At 40.8% G+C, this 20506-nt stretch overlaps 1 protein-coding gene across 1 annotated transcript in view; it reads left to right on the top strand.

Moving 5' to 3' along the window:
• The first annotated feature begins 498 nt into the window (after positions 1–498).
• Positions 499–20506, top strand: part of LOC108776649 (protein lozenge) — a 37690-nt gene continuing 17682 nt past the window's right edge. The window contains exons 1-4 of the mRNA XM_018543328.1: positions 499–757; positions 2173–2403; positions 6857–6970; positions 16149–16460. Of these exons, the coding sequence (XP_018398830.1) occupies positions 502–757; positions 2173–2403; positions 6857–6970; positions 16149–16460 (913 nt within the window). The 5' untranslated portion in view covers positions 499–501. The remainder of the gene's footprint in view (positions 758–2172; positions 2404–6856; positions 6971–16148; positions 16461–20506) is intronic.

Genomic DNA, 20506 nt, shown 5'->3' with positions numbered 1-20506 from the left:
CGCGCGGCAACCTGTCGGAATAGAAATTCGCGATTTAAATGATTCGGCTGTATGGTGTCGCTTTGGTGATAGTGTTCTTAAATAGACGCAGAAAGATAGAGAGGAAAGAGAAATTTAAATAATGTGGTAATTGAACGTTAGACATACAGTGACAATGTATTTTAAATTGCCGGTCTGTCTGATCGCGCATCGCGCAAGAAGTGCAACGGTATATCGCAAGACTCAATTGAAAACAGCTGCCGCATCGATCAAGGATCAAGACCGGAACGCAATCCCGCCGTGTTAAGTTCGCAGTGATGATCTCGCGACCGATCATGAAAATCGACGCAATCGACGAGAAGAAGGTACGACTGATCGATTACGAATGAAGGATCTGCTGCGGTAGCTGGTATAGCGAGGCAAAACGACGAGATCGCCTCCGTCTGGGAAATAAGTGAAATCACGACGTTCCAATCGAGGGGTGCGTACTTAGGCGACGAGGGGCGGCTACTGGCCGATGGGATGCATCTACCGGTGGGTTCCGTGGGCTGCGGGGAGAATTACGGCACCGTTGGATCTCACGAAGGCGCCGGCCCGTGTGGTCCCTCCCTGGCGCCGCTGCAAGGTGTAAACAGCAGGTACCACCAAGTAGACGACGCCGACGCCGGAGGTGGAGGCGGCGAAATGAGCGAAAGTGCCGCCGTCGGCGAACTATGGTGGACCGAAAGGCTCGTCGGCGAAGCGCAGGCCGAGCATCCTGGAGAACTGGTTAGGACAGGTTGGTACCGATTGTCGCTGACGACAACGAAAAATGATAGAGAAGCGAACGAAATCCAACTTTCCTTCTGTACTTTTTCATTTTTAAGTGTAGGGTTTTACAACAAAAATATCTCTTCGTTGCACAGAAATTCTAATTTTTATAAAATGTATTAAATTAATTTTATTTTAATTATTTGAAATGCAAAATTACGCGAAATAATAAAAACGAAAATATATCTCACTTATGTACTCAATTATAAGGAGAAACATTCAACTTTAGCTCACATATTGTTTATCAAAACATTAGTTGATCAGTGATACCTTCTAAAATCTCTAAAACACATTTTTTCTATGCAAAGAAGTACTTTGCAAAACCTCGTATAATATGTTTTTTTTTAATTCTTAACCATATTAAATAGATAGGACAAAACGTAAAAAAAATCTCTGTGTTTCTAGTAATTTCACAATTTAAAGCTAGCGTATGAATAACGTCTCATTGTACACATTCAAGCGCGCTAAAAAGAAGGATATTTTTCATAGCATTATGCTTCAAAGAATTATTTAAGATCCACCCAGCACAAAAGCTTGCTGCGACGTTTACAATGTTATTGCAATATTACTGAAACATGTTACAATATTGCTGGAATATGATTCGTGTGGTACGAGAATCAACAACTATAAGTTAATCTAAAGCGTCGTGTACACTAAAAGAAAAGATTGGCTGCTGCAGGAAATTTTTAATTGGCCGCTAATTTTTGGTTGCATTAGTCTATCCGCAATGAATTTCGATAGTAAAATCGGTTTGAGCATTTATAACGTCCTACGCAAGATTTTAAAAAGCACCTTTCTCTCTCTCTTTTATATAATACCTTCTCATTTATATAATACATAACAAAAACAAAACTTCTAACGTGATTTACAACGTTTGCCGATATGTTTGTTGTATTATAAGTTATATTTACTGACTAATTCTTTTAAAATACAGAATAATTCATTCTTTTAAAAATTAAAATGCTATGCCATGTTCAGCAAATCTTTTCTTTCAGTGTATGAAGAATAAATCAAATAAAAAAAAAATCATTACGATCGAGACTAAATTTTGGTGCCAAATAATATCATATAATATTTATATAATATATGAATTCTAAATACATCTTTCAGTATATATATTGCTTGTTGAAAACGCAATCATAATCTCAAGCTGAAATAATAATATCACAAATTAAATGAATCGTCAATTTAATAATACCACACTTAAAGAATAGATTGACTACTGTAGCAAATTAGATGGCAAAATATGACAAGACATTTTTAATTGGCTGCAGCAACCAAATAAATTCTTACATATGTATATTATACATTTTCATCAAAATCACGTTTAAACGAAATGTTAAATTAAAGTATTTTATGTATAATGAAGAATTTTGTTTTTAGGCTCGCCATACTTTCTGTGCAGTCAGCTACCAACGCACTGGCGGTCCAACAAAACGCTTCCAGTGGCATTTAAAGTGGTTGCCCTCGGCGAGATTGGCGATGGGACCCTAGTGACAGTTCGAGCTGGTAATGACGAGAACTGTTGCGCCGAATTACGAAACTCCACCGCGTTAATGAAGAATCAAGTCGCCAAATTTAACGACCTCAGATTCGTCGGCAGAAGTGGCAGAGGTGAGTTCTTTCGATCGTTACATTCTTTTTGTTCCTCTCTTAAAAGAATTCTTAAAAGAATTGTGCAACAGAAAGTATTTCCTATTTAAAGTGGCGCGTTCCATTTAATAAAAGACGTCGTATGTTTGTAAAAAAAAAATATGCATCGGCGTTTTAATTATCCTTCCGGAAACAATTTACTGTACCTTTGATCACATTCCGTGTAAGAGAGAAATCTGCAGTACTAGAACGGGCAAAAGCGCGTGCCGCGATTTCCAGCCCTCTAAAATCACGGTTATTGTAATCATCATCATCGTGCCACCCTCGTCTATCCCCGTGTGTCCCCATTCGCGAGTTCCCGCTCTCCTGCCACCCCCAGAGTCATTACTCGATGTCTGCCGCAAGCCCCAACCGAGCATTCGAAACAACTGGCCGTTAATCAGAAATCATCCAACGGATATAGACGGTTATAGACGGAGAGGATGACTTGCCAAAATCAACCAACGATCGAAGCTCTTGACTTGTTCATATTTCGGCATTATTAATTTTCTATCCCCGCGTGACTCTTTCGTACCCCAATACTAATTGATAAAAAATTGATCGAAGCAACATTGGCTGAATCATAATAATTAACGTAATCATTTTTCCCTAATAAAATATAACAAAAAGTATATAAAAAATAATATATACGTAATAAAATATATGTACAAAATTAATTTGATTAATACTTTATAATTTATATAAATACATAATACAAAATGCACATACAAAGTAAAAGCTCTTGAATTGCCGTCTTTCTTACGAAATCTTTACAGTTGCACTCGCGACCTCATTTGCGTTATCGAAATATCGATTTCCGAGCCTATCATAATTATTCACGGATCAGCAGGCGGCTTTATCAAAGCCTACAAATGCATTTTGCACCCCACGATCCGGAGGGCGCGTTTATGAATTAACGGGTCAGACTGCTCATACACGACGGGATATCGTCCCGTAGCGCGTCATCTATGTTTCATTTGATTTGATCATGAAGTGCAGGGTCAGCGATTTTACGTCCTCCTGACGCACAGGTGCATCGGTCCCTGGAGTCAATTAGCGAAAGAGACACTTCCCTCGCTTGGAAATCCTTCAATCCCTTTGTCCATTTTTCGGCTCGTTGTTATATACTTTTTTTTTTTTTTGCCGTTTCAATCTCTCCCCGATAATCCATAATACTCAATTTCGGCGATTGACCAAACCGCTCTCGGTGTGTTGATACCGGCCACCACCATCGGGCGTACCCGGCCCTCCTATCATCGAGGTTTTGTTTCCGCGACTTATTAATTTGATTGAATTGCATCGCATCGGCCGGCAAACTGATTCAAGAAATTGCAGCGAGGATTTTAAAACGGCGAGGCCACGAAAAATCGGCCGTTTGCCTCCTCGATTAAAAAGAGCGCTCGCGACACGTATACCAAGCGCGACGAGATTATTTTTCGACGACTTGGCGAGTCGGTCTGATATCCCTCTCACGATTTTTCTCACCGCACAATTTTCTCTGTCGGTATATATCCGATTGAAATTGCTTTTACACGTGTCTTCTGTTGTCACGTAAGAGATTACAACTCGCCGATCACACACCTCGCAGTTTATTACCTCTAATCAGCCGCCTATTAAAGTCAGTCTATACGTTAAAAAGGAAATAATGCGAAACAACCGCAAACCGGTCTCGGCGATCATTTTTCTTTTCATTAAAAACTATCGTAAACTTATATGAAACATCGACCGCCGTTTCAAAAGAGTGTGCGAGGTCTTTGACAAATGGAGACGTGTGTTTGGAGAAGAGTTTCCGTGATCCCGGCGGTAATGGTCGCCCCTCTCGTAGGATAATTCCGAAAACGCACCGTCGCGTCGGAAAGAAACGAAATATGGTAGCGCCGAATCAAAGAGGACCGGAGGCTGAAAACGACGACGGGCAGTTCCATCATCATCGCCGGGGTCGAAAGCGGCCCGTGCCTATAATTAGTAATATACCGCAGTCTATATCGACACGGCTGAAATTACCACCGATAGTAATTATTTGACAATTGCAGAGACATCCTGTTGGGAGACTCTGGGACCTCCGCTCCGTCCCTACCACCAACGTGCGTCCGCTCTCGTTCCCTTTCGCCCACCCGCACCCCCTTAGCCTTTCTACCCCGTACGCTGCCGTTGCTGCTGCTGCTGCTCGCTTAGCCCTACGCGATCCTCGTCCCCTCCGCTCATCGCCACGAGTATTAACGGACGGTTTCGAGTGGTTTCGGGTGGTTGTGTGTGGGCGGTTTGGGTTGGCGCGCTCATCTCGTCGTCGGTGTATCCGCCAACGCATCGACACATATGTATACACATGCACACGCGCGCAGGGAGAGAGAGAGAGAGAGAGAGAGAGAGAGAGAGAGAGAGAAAGAGAGACACACACGGGAGATCGTGAGTAGTCAAGCTGTGATGCTGCACGTTATATAGGTGCCACATACGCGTGGCCCGGTTTTGTCTGTCCGTCCGTCCGTTTGCCCGTCCGTCCGTTCGTCCGCCCGTCCGTACGTCCGTCCGACCGACCGTCCGTCGTTCGCGAATGCACAGACCGGGTCCTGTCTCTGCAGATGACCGTTCCCATCATCGAGTATTAACCGCAGGTTCGGGCGCCGGAGAGGGGAGTCGGCTGTGCGGCATTATTAGCCCCAAATGCGATGGACTCGGGCCGGGGGGAGAGGGAGCCTAGCTCAACGCGCGACCCTTCCTCCAACTGGTCACCACCTTCCCCCATTCCACTCTTCCGACTTTGGCGATCCTCGGATTTTCCGCGATTTTCCAATTGGACATCTTAATCTTTCAAAAATTCTCTAACGTGCTATCTATATATAACAACGATCCTAATTTTGTTGACTTATTGTCAGTGCTTGCACGACGAAAGAATTATTAGGCCTTCCCACGAAAATTTATAAAAATTATATTTCATCTTCGTTGTCCAACAGTCGCTTATTTTTACAAAAAAAAAAAAAAAATCACGTTAGAGAAATCGCCTTTTGACGCAAAAATTTGAATCGACATCCCGGATGCTCTTTGCACGCGACAGATGAACGATGACGATGGCAATGACGGCCGCGGGAGGTATCCTGGGACCGGGTGGCGGGTGCAGCCGGGGGGGAGGGGGTGGTTCTATCGCGGAAGAGCGGAGAGGGCTGCGATATAACTGGGATATAACGCCATGTAGCTCTGCAGTCAGTTGCAGTTCCCGGGGGTAGCGCGGGGGCTGGCGGTGTTTGATGCCGGTTATCATGTTGACAGACACAGCGAGGTGGAACTGGGTGTACCAAGGGGAGACAATTACAAATCGTTGACATTTACGCCAACACAAACGATTGCATGTCCGCGGCGCGTTAGGTATCGTCTCTTTTGGGCGTAAACAGCAGTCTTGGTCGTGTTTCGTTTCGTCATATTGGACAAGTTGACACCGAGTGTTTTGGCGAACGGTCCCCGCGAAATAGATGGCATCCGTATATGAATTGTTTTCGTCAAGTTATCGCCTGTTATGCCTATCGGACTACCACGACGGACGATTTTCGGTTCGTATACCAAAGCGTATACCGAAAGTCCTCTGGGTTTCTAATTCCGAGGAACGTAAATAACGAGAGAGACTAAATCTAGGTATAAATTTCTCACCGGCGAGAACGAACCCTCCGTCCGAGAGGGACAATAATTGGTCGAAAGGGACAACTGGCTGCTTCTCCTACGGAAGAGTTGCGAAAGAGCGGCGAATTACCGAATGCATATTAGCGCGCGATGGGCCGTTTAAGAGCGCGTAGTCAATCTCTCCGACGGACGTTTATGGAGAAGGAATTAATATACCGAGCCTTCAACTTCCAGACCTTCACCGATGATATATGTACACGACCGCTCCACCCCCAGCATCCACTCCTCTTCTCTATTATCTTTTAACGCGCTTAAGAACACCGAGGCTCCGTTAAGATCTAATAGACACGAATATAATTGTAAATTATAAATTAGACGTCATCTTGCTCGCATTTAATCGGAGACAAAAACAAATATGTTAATTAGCGTTTTTGATTGATATTAAATAAATTATATATATAAATCTACATAATATCTAGAAAATCAGACATTTTTTTAAAATTAGTTATATACTCTTTGAGAAAAATAACTGTATACAAAAATAATGCGCGAGAAGATTGCGATCAAATTTCATACACAGAAGCTTGCAGCAGCAATATTTTACACTGTTAAAAATAAAATGTTAATTTCAACTTAAAAATGCATATGAACTTAATGAGACATGCAAAAATGTTAAAAAATTAGCATTTTATCATGCATTTGTAAATCGAAACGACTCGACGAGATAAATTGACGCTAAGTATAGAAGAGTTAAATTAACGAAAGCGCAAACAGTTTTTGGTATACATACAGGCAGGCAATTCATATACATTGTTCTCTGTGACAGGAAAAAGCTTCAGCATCACCATTACCGTGTCGACGACACCACCCCAAGTAGCGACCTACACGAGGGCGATTAAGGTGACCGTCGATGGACCACGGGAGCCACGATCGAAAACGAGTAAGTGGGACATGCGACACTTTATGCGACGCGCTTCGATCGCGAGATCTATCCGACGCGACGCGACGCGCTGCCGCATCGCCCCGGGGATTCCCTGAAAATGTACCGATAATTCAACGAAAGTCCCTGTACGCGGTAATGGGGAGTCATTACCGAGCAGATGGTGCACGATGATGCAGTGGTCGATGTGCGTATCGCGCTTGCTGCGTGTTTCGGGTCGGACTATTCGCGTACCAACACACACACACACACGCGCGCGCGTATGTATGATACACGCACGCGGGAGACAATGCTTTTACAAGGGCGCGCTCACACGCGCCGGATACGCTAACTCGCTTACGCTAATTCGCCGCGGAAACACCCTAAAAAATTGCTAAAACATTCCGTTGGTGGGTTCATTACCGGTCGGGCCGAAATTAATAGAATCACGCGAAATGTGTAGTAAAAGTCGAGCGGGGGTTGGCTTCTGTCCCGACCCTCCGGTTTTATAACTGCAGCCGATCTGTCCCTCCGCGTTGTTGGATCAAAAGGAGATATCGCGAGCTCTCGTGCGCCCGACGATTCAGCCGACACCTATTTTCGGATGCATCCGCGGCGAGTAAAAAAAAAAATGGTTATTTCGATATCAGATTAATAGCCGTTGCGGAGTTAACCGCGAAAACGGCAGTTTTTTGTGGGCGTTTCGCATTTGTTGTATAAAGTATTGATGGAGGCAGGGCGCCGCGTACACCCGCCGGCTCCACTATTTTTTTCGAAATGGTCGAGCGTGATTGATTTTACCGTTGTTTTTACTGCTTGACTCAGGCCGCGTGTCGGGCGGGACCAGGTGCAAAAACGCGTGAATCTCGTCAATTTTCCAGCTGGCATAAAGTGCACTTAACGGCGGAGTTAAAGTTTCAAGTCGCGCGTCCATTCACTTCCATATCCTTCCTACGCTTCTCTAACGAAGATGTTTGATTCCAATTCGAGCAATTTCGATTCATCATTCGATTCCATCATCCACAGATTATACCAATTCTCGAGTAAGCCTGTACAACAGTCCTGTTCAAAGAATTTCGGAACTTTAGAAAGCTTATATACATCAAAACAGTCGAAATTTTTCACTAAAAAAAAATTTGATTGAATATCACTCCGGTAAACATCAAACTAATAGTAATAGACAATTAATGCTATAACTTCGCACTCAACAATGTATGTAAATTTGATATAAATTATTGAGTGTGAAATTATAACATTGACGTTACGTTACTATTAATTGATGTTTACCGGGACTGAAAAACAAATTTTAATCAACATTTTTTTAGCAGTAAGTGATACACGTTTTCTGTAGGATTATTTACACTGAAAAAGAATACGCTTTTAAAAAATTATATTCTTTTTTAACAGCTAAAGATAGATAGACGAGAATATCGAGAATCACCATTCAGGTGTTGAGAAACAGGAATCAGTATAATAAATTTGATAAGTTAGTAGATATAGTTTAAAATACTTAAAATATCAGAAACAAAATTTGTAGATAGACGTACTTTACGTTACACCGAACAAGCGTGGAGTATCGTATTGCATGCTTTTTTACGTCTTTACGATCATTATCTTTTCCGATAATCCACAAGTGGTAGGTGGAACCCGCTTTAAACGAGAGGCTTGTTTACGCCGTTTAAGCTGTCGGCTCGAGGCAGACCGGACGTCGCGTCGCGTCGCCGACCTACTGGCCCTTTCCAAAGCCGAAAGAGACGCGGAATGAACGCGTGTGTCGCGTGGCACGGACCGTCGCGGAATAGAACACGCATGACGACATATTGCATACACGGGCATCGCCGATGGCGTGCCTCATCGTCTGGCACGCATCAGGGAGACAATCTATGCAGCAGCAACCGGCGTACGAACGCCGTCGAGCAAAACAACCGGCAGCGCTTTCATTGTGCTGCCAACAATGCGCGACGCTCGATGCCCCGCAGACACCTGCCGGCTCTCATTATTGCGTGCATAATCGCAAGCTTTTTGTTATCGAAAATCACCCCCTCCGCGCCGCACCCCGTGCGCCCAGTAGACCAATGTGGCCAATAATCGAGCAATTTTCGTAATTCGCCGCTTCGCAGCGAAAGAGTTTAGTGTAGCGAGTCTTTCCTGTCCTCTAGGAAGAGAGGCAAATCCGGTAGGGGCTCTCTCCCCCCCCCTCTCTCTCTCTCTCTCTCTCTCTCTCTCTTTTTCTCTCTCACACACACATTCAATCCACAAGATAAATCATAGGTCTGTTTTTATTCTTGCATTAGAACTTTTTTCTCGCGTCTTCAAATATCAAACATATACCTATATATCTTACTATAAGTTTAAAAATGCATACTAGTTCAGTAAAAGAAAAAAGACTTTATGATACACTCCATGTCCAGGTTCAAAATCTGACTCAGTAATATTTTTCGTAATAAATTTTTTGCGATGTTTTACGACGTTAATTATTATTAAATTGATAATCAATTTTATCTGTGTATAAAAGTTACATAGAAAATATTACTATACGACAAAAAGGACGATTTTACTAAAGTATCTAAAAGTTTTGATACAGATGTCAAAATAATTTTGTTGAATCGTCAAAATAATTATAAGAATTTCGAGCATAATAAACATGTTGCAAAAATTTAACATTTTAGCAATCAGTTTGAATGCTCTATACTGAAATAAATGTTATATGATTAAACTAATGAAAAGAGCCAACCGGAATAGCATTTTGATGAGACTATTATTATAACTCAGAAATTCTATTTTTGCTCTCTCTCTTTTAAAAATGCCATTCTTATTTGATTGGTTTAATTAGAACATATTTTCAATACACATAATTTATTTTCAGAGTCCAATAAAAAACCATCTTCAGATCAGTATCTAGCTAAATTTTTGGATATTTTATAAAAACCGTTTTTTCACTAAGCATTTTTTTCAATTCAACATTAAACTTAATTTAAATCTTATAATATTTGCAGCCTCTCTCTTTACTTAATTGATTTATAAACGTGCCGTTGAGAAGAAAAGGTAATGTTTTTGATAACACTGTGCAAAGATTTTCCAAAGGTCGCTTAGGTTTGGTTGTGTCGGGGACACATCCTTATTTCCCCAAGGAATTTAGCAATGTTAGATAGTATAAGAATAGGGCATCAATGCTATGAATTTTGAGGAGATCAAATAGCGCCGATTTTTAAGGTTTTGAGGTTAAATATCACGCACACACGCACGCACACGCACATGTAGATACATCTGCCCGTTTATTTTTGTATTCTTTTAGACACAACTTTTTTCGCGTTAAATGAATTTTTTATTGAACAAATTGAACAATTACATTAATGTTTTTTTTTTATTTTATTCAGCAATTGACCAGCAAAAGTAAAAAATCATAGCAAAGAGAGATTTTCCTATATATTGACACTCCATCTGATTTGTTTTTGGATGACATTTTTTTTGTTCGCTTGATTTTATAGCAAACTGTTTTTCAAATAATTCAAGATGGTGGTGTAAGAAATGGATTTTCAGTAACATATTAATGTCGATTTCTCAAAAGCGGTCATCATGTCATCTACTAAGGTTTTTTACGGTTTTCAACTCGATGTTTCCTGTGAAAATTTGAAATCACGGCTTTCACGCACATTCCATATGCACATTTCTACGCACTTTTCACGATGACACCAAAATAAAATTTGTACACCTCCTCGATGGTTTCATTCATAATCCTTTTATGCTCTGACACAACAAATGTAACGCACACGTAACAAAATGAATCGATTTTCCTTTTTCAACACAATCCAATATTTTTATATTTATGTGACGCGATACAAAGTGATAATGGCGCATGAAAAAGCTTTGATGCGCGATATACGAAATAAACGCATATATTTATTATATCCATACAACTTAACGCTATCTCTTGTGTTTGCAAAATAAAATTCGCACGCGCGCGCGAGTGTGTGTGCCTGTATTTGCGATCATATTTGACCTTAAGACCTTAAGAACAGCACTACTTGTACTCCTCAAAATTCGTAACTTCAAATTGACGCCACATTCTTATACTTACCTCTTGAGGAGATGATAGTGGGTCGTGTCCGACATAATCAAACCCACGTGACTTTTGGAAAATTTTAAAAGTTGATCGCACAGTGTAATAATGTCTGATCTTTCGTTCCGGAAAGATTAGAACGCAAGGTGATAGACTTTTCGTGACAGACAGATCAATGATCACGAAGTAGTGTCTGAGTAATTTGGCAGTTGCCAATAACCGAAACAGTAGCAGCAACAGCAGCGTAACGCAGAAATCGAACGCGGTACGAATAAATTGAGAACGGGAGAGGCGTCCGCGAAACAAATAGTTTGAAAATTCCGCGAAACAGTGGGCGCTCTTGTTACCGTAGTCCAAAATCATCGAAATGCAAGCGAGCGAAACGATACCGATGGATGGGTGCTGTCAGTCAAAGGTCGAAATTGAATTTGCTTCACTTCGTAATTGATCCATATTTGAAATGTCGTGTATTAGTAGCCATATATAAATTCACGAGATGGTTTCCTGTTTTAATACCAGCGACGAGGCAGCGCCGGATGTACGTATATTACCAGAGATGAACTTTATGATCTCGTATTTTTACTCTATGACAGGCGACAGAAAGTGTGGAATTTTTTTTTAGAAATTCGCGAGATTCTGTGAAAAATTTCACGTAGTAAAATGAGACAAAAGTGCCGATCCATCGCGCGTCGCCGCCGACCAATGACGATTCGTTGATTTCTTGCTACCAGGTCAATCAATGTTCCGCTTTATCTCTACAAAATCGTACGTTCGCCAATCGACATTCTCTTAAATATTGTTTTCGAGAAAACCGATAGCGACGAAAGGAATCATACGAAGCAATTTCGACAGTCGGTGGCCGTCAATCAAAATGTTAAAATTGGAACCGGGCTACTTCGCGATTGGATTCCCTCGTGGCCAACTCTTGATCCTGATACCGGTCAGAGGAAGGCTCTATCGGCGACCGAAAAGTCCGATTAAAGACCACCTCCTGATAAAGCGACGTCGAAAAGTGGCGGATCTAGCGATGCTTCCGCTCGAGTATACAATCGTAAATGGCAGTCTCTGGGGAAAAGTTATTCGCAGTTATCGTCACGACGATCTGAAATCGAGAGCGGATGTGCACGGATATGCGCGAAATACTTTAGGTGATGTAAAAAAGAAAGAGCAAAGGAGAATTGAAATCGAGGAAACGTTGCACTGGCGTCAAGGAGAACGTAAGACGGGCGGAGGGAGAGGCCCCGTTATTAGAGAGGAGGAAAAAGCCGCGCTATTTCCGTCCTCCCGGAGCCGCCACACTTTGATTAGATAAGTCCACCACTCGTGCCGTGGAGATTGGAATTATTGCTCTCTCCGTTCTACCTTCTCTCTCTCTCTCTCTCTCTCTCTCTCTCTCTCTTACTCTCTCTTCTTATCCATACTTCACGAGCGGCAGGGGCGATTGATGAAGGTGTTATATCACCATTATTCTTGTTTATTGTAATTAAATGTTTTCCATACGTCTTTTCTAGCGATCCTCTAGCATCTTCTTTTTCTTATACTTATATTCTTGACTGTCGCTAGATTGCATTCGTCACGATTATATCGCTGCATTGATAGAAAATTAAAATACGTTTAAAATTAATAAATTTTAGTACAATTTTTAAAAAGTGTTGAGTTAAGCAAAATTTTAATAAAGACAAAGAGTACGGATAATTTTATTTTTTCTGTTACAATTTTCCATACATATTTGATTAATATTAATTATATACGTATTATTCATTAACAGTATTTTCACAAATTGGCAATAAACATTTATTTATATCTAACAATAAGTGAAAAAAATTTTTATTAAAGAGAAATTTTAATTTTTTATTGCAGTAAGTGAAGTATTTCGTTAATTCAACTGTAGCTTTTATTACCGCGTTTTATAACACAGTATAATGTATATATATATATATATATTAATTTGAAATTTTTTACAATAACTGTCTAGCGTTTACTGTCATAAGGATTACAGAAACGGTTCCATTCCTCCAATAGGAATTGTGAAAAATTGTTCACTAAAATGTAATTTTTAAAGAAGTACTAGTATGAAATATCTTGAAAAGTTAACGTCAATGTACATACATATAATTCGCTGAAGATATTGAAATTCAGTAGATACGTCCGAAAATGAAACAATATTATATTTACATGTAATTATTGAATATATTGATCAACGTTAACGTATCATTAAGCGTGCAGTTTTACTCTCACTCGTCTGTTCATTTAATTATTTTTTAGTTTTAATCTCGATAGTCCTACTTGTATACAATATAATAAATTAAGGATGCTCCATACATATATTCACAAAACTGCAGTTTTTAAAACTACGTCATAGTTTTTAAAATTCGAACACTGCAACTCTAATACTAATTTTTTATTTGTATCATTTTTCTATCAACGTGGCTTTTAATAAAATATGTTTGAGGGATAGATGATTCAGTGATGTAAATAAATTTGCATTGTGGAATTTTTATGTACAGATTCTTTGCATACTCACATACAAAAAATCCGTATATCGTATCTAAAAATCATTTATGTGACTGAAATTTAGCACTTTAATCAGAATTTTAGATACTTTAGCAAATTAATTCTTTCTGTTTAATAATGTTTCCATATGTATTTTTCAATACATTTTCCAGTACTTCAAACTGTGCACGCTAATTGTAGCTGATTTGGAAAATGCAGTGTTAAATTAATGATGGAATAGTAATATTACAATAGAAATTAAATAGATAATCAATTTAATAAGTGACAATAACAATGCTAATCCTAATAGGCATCTTAGAACGATGCAAAGAATTTATCACGAAAAATTTATATTATTCCATCTAAGATTAAAACTTGGATCTGGAATGTATTATATTACAATTAATCTTATAAGAATTGAATTAAAGAGAAACAGCATTTTTCCTGACAGATTCACTTCTCTTTATTGAATCATTTATATTTGACCCTCAAAACTTCACAAACGTTCACTTTTGCTGACATTATATTCGCATTGATATATGCGCGAATATAATATCCAAATATCGCAATATCTATAGTTTCTATTCTTTTTTTTCTTTAAAAGAATTCTTGTATAATATCTACATCAATTGAATCATCTGTGAATTGAATCATCACACAGATGTCTCGAGTTTCTTCGAACATCCACTTTTACCGAGAAGGTTTTTCAGTATAGAAGTTCGTGTCTACCGTTTGACCTTTCGCGAGAGTCTGAACCAAGCAAAGAGTGTATACGGGCCCATCGCTGCGTAACGTTCCGTACGTTTGGGGCATTATAGGCGTCCGGTACGTGAGAAGTCGTGGGATCTGCGCGGGGCCCTATACACGGGCCCCTCGCTTGTATCTCCTGGCGCGGGCCGATCGTGGTAGTCGGTAGCAAGGAATAATCTTGTAGGCATCGGTTCAGAGCACTGAAGCTGACCATCTGGGCTCGCCAACAATTTCGTGCAGTTTGTGGTCGAACTTTATTTGTCGTTCGCCCTCGTGACCGGAGGTGTTTCTCTCTCCTTCTTTACCTTCGTTTCCCCGTCTCTCTCTCTCCCTCCTCTCGCTGCCTTTCCTTCCTTTTCTGCCTCTTTTTCTTCTCCCCTCTTACCCTCGAAGAATAACAATTTGCGCCTAGGCTCGGCTTCTCCTTCGTGCGGAAACCGTTGAAGGGGAGAGAAAGAGATTGCGAGAGAAGCATGGGAAAACGGTGAAGGCAAATGTGTTACTTTTGTTACCTATCGATAATTGATAGACTTCAGAGTTTCAGAGTTGTTTCTCTCTCTTTTTCTATCGACATCAATATGTAAATATTAAAAATCTGAAGATTATGAAGATTAAGGACAGAAATACAAATCCTTGCATAACACAGAACGCATAAGGCACAAGAAATTCAACCAGTCAGACTTTCATTTTTTTTCATGGAAAGAAAGAAAATGAAGGATTGTTTGATTCGTTTTTTTTTTTATACATTATGCGTTATGCGAGACTCTGTACTCTCACCCTAATAGGCTTTCTACAACAAGCCATTACTTAAGCTTCCAACCATAGTTGATTATTCTTCTCACATTTGATTGTGAGTGGTCAATTTCTTATATAGCTTAAGATTTATAGAGAGCTTGTAACTCTTGACACGTCTAAAAGTATAATGTTGTAAATTCTTGTCTGCCACGTGTTTCTTTGAAATGAACCTGACATTTTTGACAAGGGTTATTTCTTAATGATCTCCATCATTTTATTTCAATTTTTATCGCAATTAATCCTTGCAATTAGCTTTTAATATTGATTTTACGTATCAATGTCAGTAGAGGGACAAACGAAACTTCAAAGTCCATCAATTATCTGATATCTGCAATATTTCGTCTAGGCACGTCCGATTATTATGTCCGAGTTTGTGCACGTTGCCGAGCTCATGCACGTGCCGAGTCATGTGCATTGTCGTGTAACAATATGTATCAAGCGTGTATTAGGATGCGACGTAATAGGGAATCGGAATACCCACGTTATGTATACGCTGCGATACTTGGCTCGAGATTCTGTCTATCCGTGAGGCCTCGGATATGCGAGGAATGCTATTGAAGTCTAGCAAGGGAAGAGAGGTCGAGTTTCTTCATTATCCCGTTCTATTGGACTAATGACGTAGACGCGTACTGGTCAATCTGTCCGGTTTAGAAATTCCACGTCCGAATCGTGTCAAAGCGTAATATAGAAAAATCGAAATGACATCCAAGGAAAACATTTAAAGTGCATCTTTTGGAACACTTCGCGAAACGATTTGTAGTAAAAAAAGAAACATCAGAACCTTTTTGTCAATTCAATTTTTAATCCTACTTAGTATTCGCTCCGACAAAACTTTAAATTAAAATTTATCTTCGTAAGTTTATGTATTGAACGATTTATCTTTAAAGATCAAAAGATTCAGAAAATAAGATTATTTAATTTAAAATTATGTAACAAAACATTTATTGTAAACCATTTTTCAAAATGTTCGGCACATGAATAAAAAAATGTTCGAGTCTATTGGATCCTCGATTATCAATTAACGCTAATATTGATTAAAATTGAAATGACTCAGCTGCAAATAGTACGATCGTGTGTAATATGTGCGAATAACTTTTTCAGGGCAGCAACATCAGCAATTTCGCGCGCTCGGTCTAGGACAAAGGCCCTTCCTCGACGCGCCGACCTCATTCAGGTCCCACTTGCGAGAACTCGAATCGTTCGGGAGGAATAAGCATCACCATCATCACAGCAGCAGTCACTTACACGACCAGCAGACTGGCAACAACGTCACCACGAATTCGGTTAGCGGTGCCTGCACCAACCCCAACAACACCGACCCGACCGCATCGCCGGCTTCCAGTACACACCTCGGGGCTACTGGCGGCTCTTCCGTTCATCACGATTGCTACAAGCGCAGTCCTCAGCACGGCGGTAAGTTCTGATCTCGTTGTTGTCTATTTTAAGTCGCTCCGACAATTCTAAGTCAATCCGATTTGTTTTACGTGAAGCTATTGCACGCAATCTCATTAGTATTTAAGTACACGTTAAAATTAAATAAACGAAATGCAGGTGGTTATCGTTTATTTAAAACTTGGGTGAACATCATCCTCATTATGATACAAACGAATGTGAATAATCTTTGAGAGAGCTTTTCAAAAAATTAAAAAAACAGTAACCATTTGTTTCGCATAATTTTTATGCGAACGTTTCTTTTTAAAGAGGGTGGGAAAACCTTTTACATTTATCAACGAGAATTGTGTGTTTTAAAGATATATATCTTTTTATTCTATTCATTATGGATAAATTTTTCGGAGAAAATCTTCAGGAAAGAACGGTTTTGTTGAAATATCTAAAAAGTTAGTTAGATATAGATATAACAATATATTTTTTTTAAGCATCGAAATAATTGTGTAAGACACTAAAATTAGTTGCTAGAATTTTAAAACTTTGTAACATTTCAATAACACTTAAAGTGTCCTACGTGATTATTTTATTGGCCCAAACAAAATTATTTTTAGATCTGTATCCAGCTGAATTTTTAAATATATCAGCAAAACTGTTCTTTCCATGTTAGAGTAGACGAGTACTCTGCGATAACATTATAGCAGAGATTGTTCATAACCTAGTGGAAATTTTTACGTGTCGCTGATCCAAGTGTTAAAGTAGAAACAACAACGTCCAGTTTATTTGCATCTCTGGCTTATGATGAATATCACAAGCGTGGTGTGCCGCTATCATCATCTCGCTCCTTTCGCGCAACATGCTTCACAGAGAGCGGACTCGAAACGCGCTCTACCCCACCCAACCCTTTGTCGCGAGAGGGTGAAGAGGTAGGAATCGAGGTGGGAGAGATGCCGGAATGGGAGAGAAAGAGAGGAGATCTCTGCCGTTTCGCGAGGTAATAGTTTCATACCTCGTTCCGGCTCTGCACCCTCTAATTCAACGTAATAACGACATTCAACCTGCCGTTTCCATCTCCCTCCTCGCCGATCTCTCTCGATGCACCGTTGCGTCGCCATAGCACGAGGAAAAAGTGTCCTCCTCCTCCTCCTCCTCATCGTGGAAGAACGTCATCGGTCATGGATAAAATACCGAAGACCTCTGCGAAAATATTTTCCTTCGCTCAAAATCTTTCCACCCGACAAAAATTTGCTTCCCATAAAAAAAGGTAAAGAATTGTTTGAAAATTACCGCGGCGGTTTCAAGTCGTTCAATTACGGTGGAAATTCGTCTAGCTGGCAAAAACGCGCGCGATCGTTTCTCTCGCGCGACGACAACAGAAGCTATCCCGTGCTCCGCGCCTGTCGGGATTGCTTCGGATATTTCGAACTATCGAGATAATTTAGGATGCAAAAAGGCGGGAAGGTCGAGGCAAGGCACTTTATTTCTACGCGGCTCGTCTCGCATCAGCGGTCTCGACCTGATCAAAGTTAAGTAGACGCGCCTCTGGCTGGTGAGACCTCTTTGAAGCTACGTTGCGGTTTCTCTTTGCCCTAATCTCCTCCTCCGCAACCCCCGGCTTCCTCGCCTCTTCTCGCCCTGCGATCGGGTCCTCCGTCACCTTCCGGGCTGAGACTTCTCGTCACACTCGAGACACTTCTATGGATCGTAATTAGCTTGTTTATCCGCGCAAAGCTTATATCATTGGACGAAAGAAACTCCAAAGAATGCAAAATAACTCGTTAACCGTTTAGGATCTAAAAAAAGCCATCATAGGTCAGTCAGATTATAGCCAACACGATGTATCTCGCTTCAACTACTTTCGCATGAATGGATTCGTAATCTCGGCAAATATTCCATTTATCGCTCATTCATCGATTCGACACTCCTTTCCTTCTTCGCGTCTCTAATGAGCAGTTCCTAACTTCGATACACACCGGACTCTCGCGGTGCAAAATGAGCGTCGGTAGATGTAATCTTCTCCCTCTCGTCAGACTCAGATCAGAGGAAGAGGAGGTGAAGTGCTGCTGCTATCCGTTTTGTCTTTAGCAGCCCCTCCATCTTCAGATAATTCTTCTCACTCGATTCGAACTCTTTCTGCCGACGGCACACCCGACATGCTCGTGCACTCACGTACGACTCACGTGCACGTCTGCGTAATACCAGGGATCGATCGGTCTCTTCTCGATCGATCCGGAGCTGGATCCATGTTGTTTTTGCCCTTCGATCGCGTGATTCTTCCTTTTATCTTCTGTTCGCTTCGCTTGCGACGTTACTGAATCGAACCTATTCGCCTCCTCCTCCCCCTCTCTCTCTCTCTCTCTCTCTCTCTCTCTCTCTCTCTCTCTCTCTCTCCTCCTCGCCTCTGCTCTCCGTGACTTCGTCATCTCGTGATTGCTTTCTAAATCTCACGTACGTGCCGGAAAGTTCTATAAGAAGAAGTGAAATCGCTAAAAATTCTATCACAAGTATATATAGGAGTAAAAATGTAATAGCGGGTATAACTATTTACGCGAAATTGATAAGATTTACGCTTCGATAGTTTAGAAAATAAAATAGAAATAAGACGAGAGTGAAACATTTTGCACAATTTTTCTCGAGTGTATTGCAGATAATTCGACAGTTGCCTTTCGAGCGTATCGCAATTTCATGTGTAAATTTCAAAGCACAAATTCTTACCGTATATATGCATTGTCTTCGCTGAAGGAGTAAACGCCACGTCGGTTGGGAGGTCCCCTAAGTGAAGAAAAAAGAGAAGCGAGCATTATTTCTGTCTCTTATAATATAACCGTGTCCGTTTCTTCCTTGCCCCGCCAAGTCTCATTTCGAGTCATGATCGGGGTAATGAGGCCCCGCGCGCAGTGGCAACGGACCGAGTAAGGTACCCGAAGAGATGATGCGAGAGGAATGAGAGGCGAGAGAAGAGAGGAGAGGAGCGGATCTCTCAAGTGATATCAACGTGAAAGGAACGGAGAGGAGTGCCTGCTTGAGCACCAGGAAAAGGAGAAACGGGCGCGGGCGAGGAGGGGGAAGAAAACGAACGACGAAGCCACGATGTTGCCGGTATAGTAGGGGTAAGGACGCTGATTATGGGGTGTCAAACAATCATGCTGATTGTATATTCTGTGCTGACTCCTTCTGTCTGCCTCCACGTCTACTCGTATAAGCTGCAAGCGAACTCTCGTTTCCCGTCTTCGTGTTCTCCTTCTTCGTTCTCGTCGCGTAGTCATTCTCTTCTCTCTGGCGAGAGAGAGAGAGACAGAGAGAAAGAAAGAAGGATTGCCTTCTAAGAGGTTCGCCGTCGGAGAAAGGGACGAAAACTACGTTTCTCTAAAGACGCGTCATGGTGGTTTACGAAGAGGAAGTTATTTATCCGGCTAAGATAAACGAACAGTCGAGTAAAATTAGAAAAATCTGCCAGATGGGTAAAATAGGTAACAAAGTGTTTTAACTGAAATCTCATAAATTTTAAAAACACAAAAATAACAAAAGGTACTGCGAAAAAAAGTGAGAAAAGTATCAATGAATCTTAATAAAGAAAAAATCTCTCTCTCTCTCTCTCTCTTTCAAATTTTCATCTTCTCGTTTCTCGCATTCTGTATTTCTTCTTCTTTCCATGTATTTTTGATTAACTTTTGTGTTTTTCTTTTCTTTATAATTCTTATCTCTTATCACTTTATTTTCTTTGCATTTATTTTTTAAGCTATTTCAATTTCTCTTTCTTTGTCATCATATTCTTTACTGTATGTACGTTCTTAGACGGCTTGCTCTAGAACAGCAATAAATGCTCTCTCTCTCTCTCTCTCTCTCTATTCATTTATTTATCTATCGGTCTCATGATTACGATTCGCCGGCATACTTTTCGGCCGCGCAAACGATTGACGATTTTTACGTGCGCGACCAGTTACCGGGTGGTTAAGGTTAAGAAGCGTGTAATTCGCGTTGCGAGCTTCGTCCCCGGGAGGTGCGCGCGAAGAATCCGGGAGCAGCTTGTCGCGAGTTAGCAAGAAGGAAATCGTCTCTCTCATATCCACCCC

Source organism: Cyphomyrmex costatus, unplaced genomic scaffold (genome assembly GCF_001594065.2).
Source record: "Cyphomyrmex costatus isolate MS0001 unplaced genomic scaffold, Ccosl1.0 scaffold367, whole genome shotgun sequence".
Taxonomy (NCBI): Eukaryota; Metazoa; Arthropoda; class Insecta; order Hymenoptera; family Formicidae; genus Cyphomyrmex; species Cyphomyrmex costatus.
This window is presented reverse-complemented; position numbering and strand designations above follow the sequence as displayed.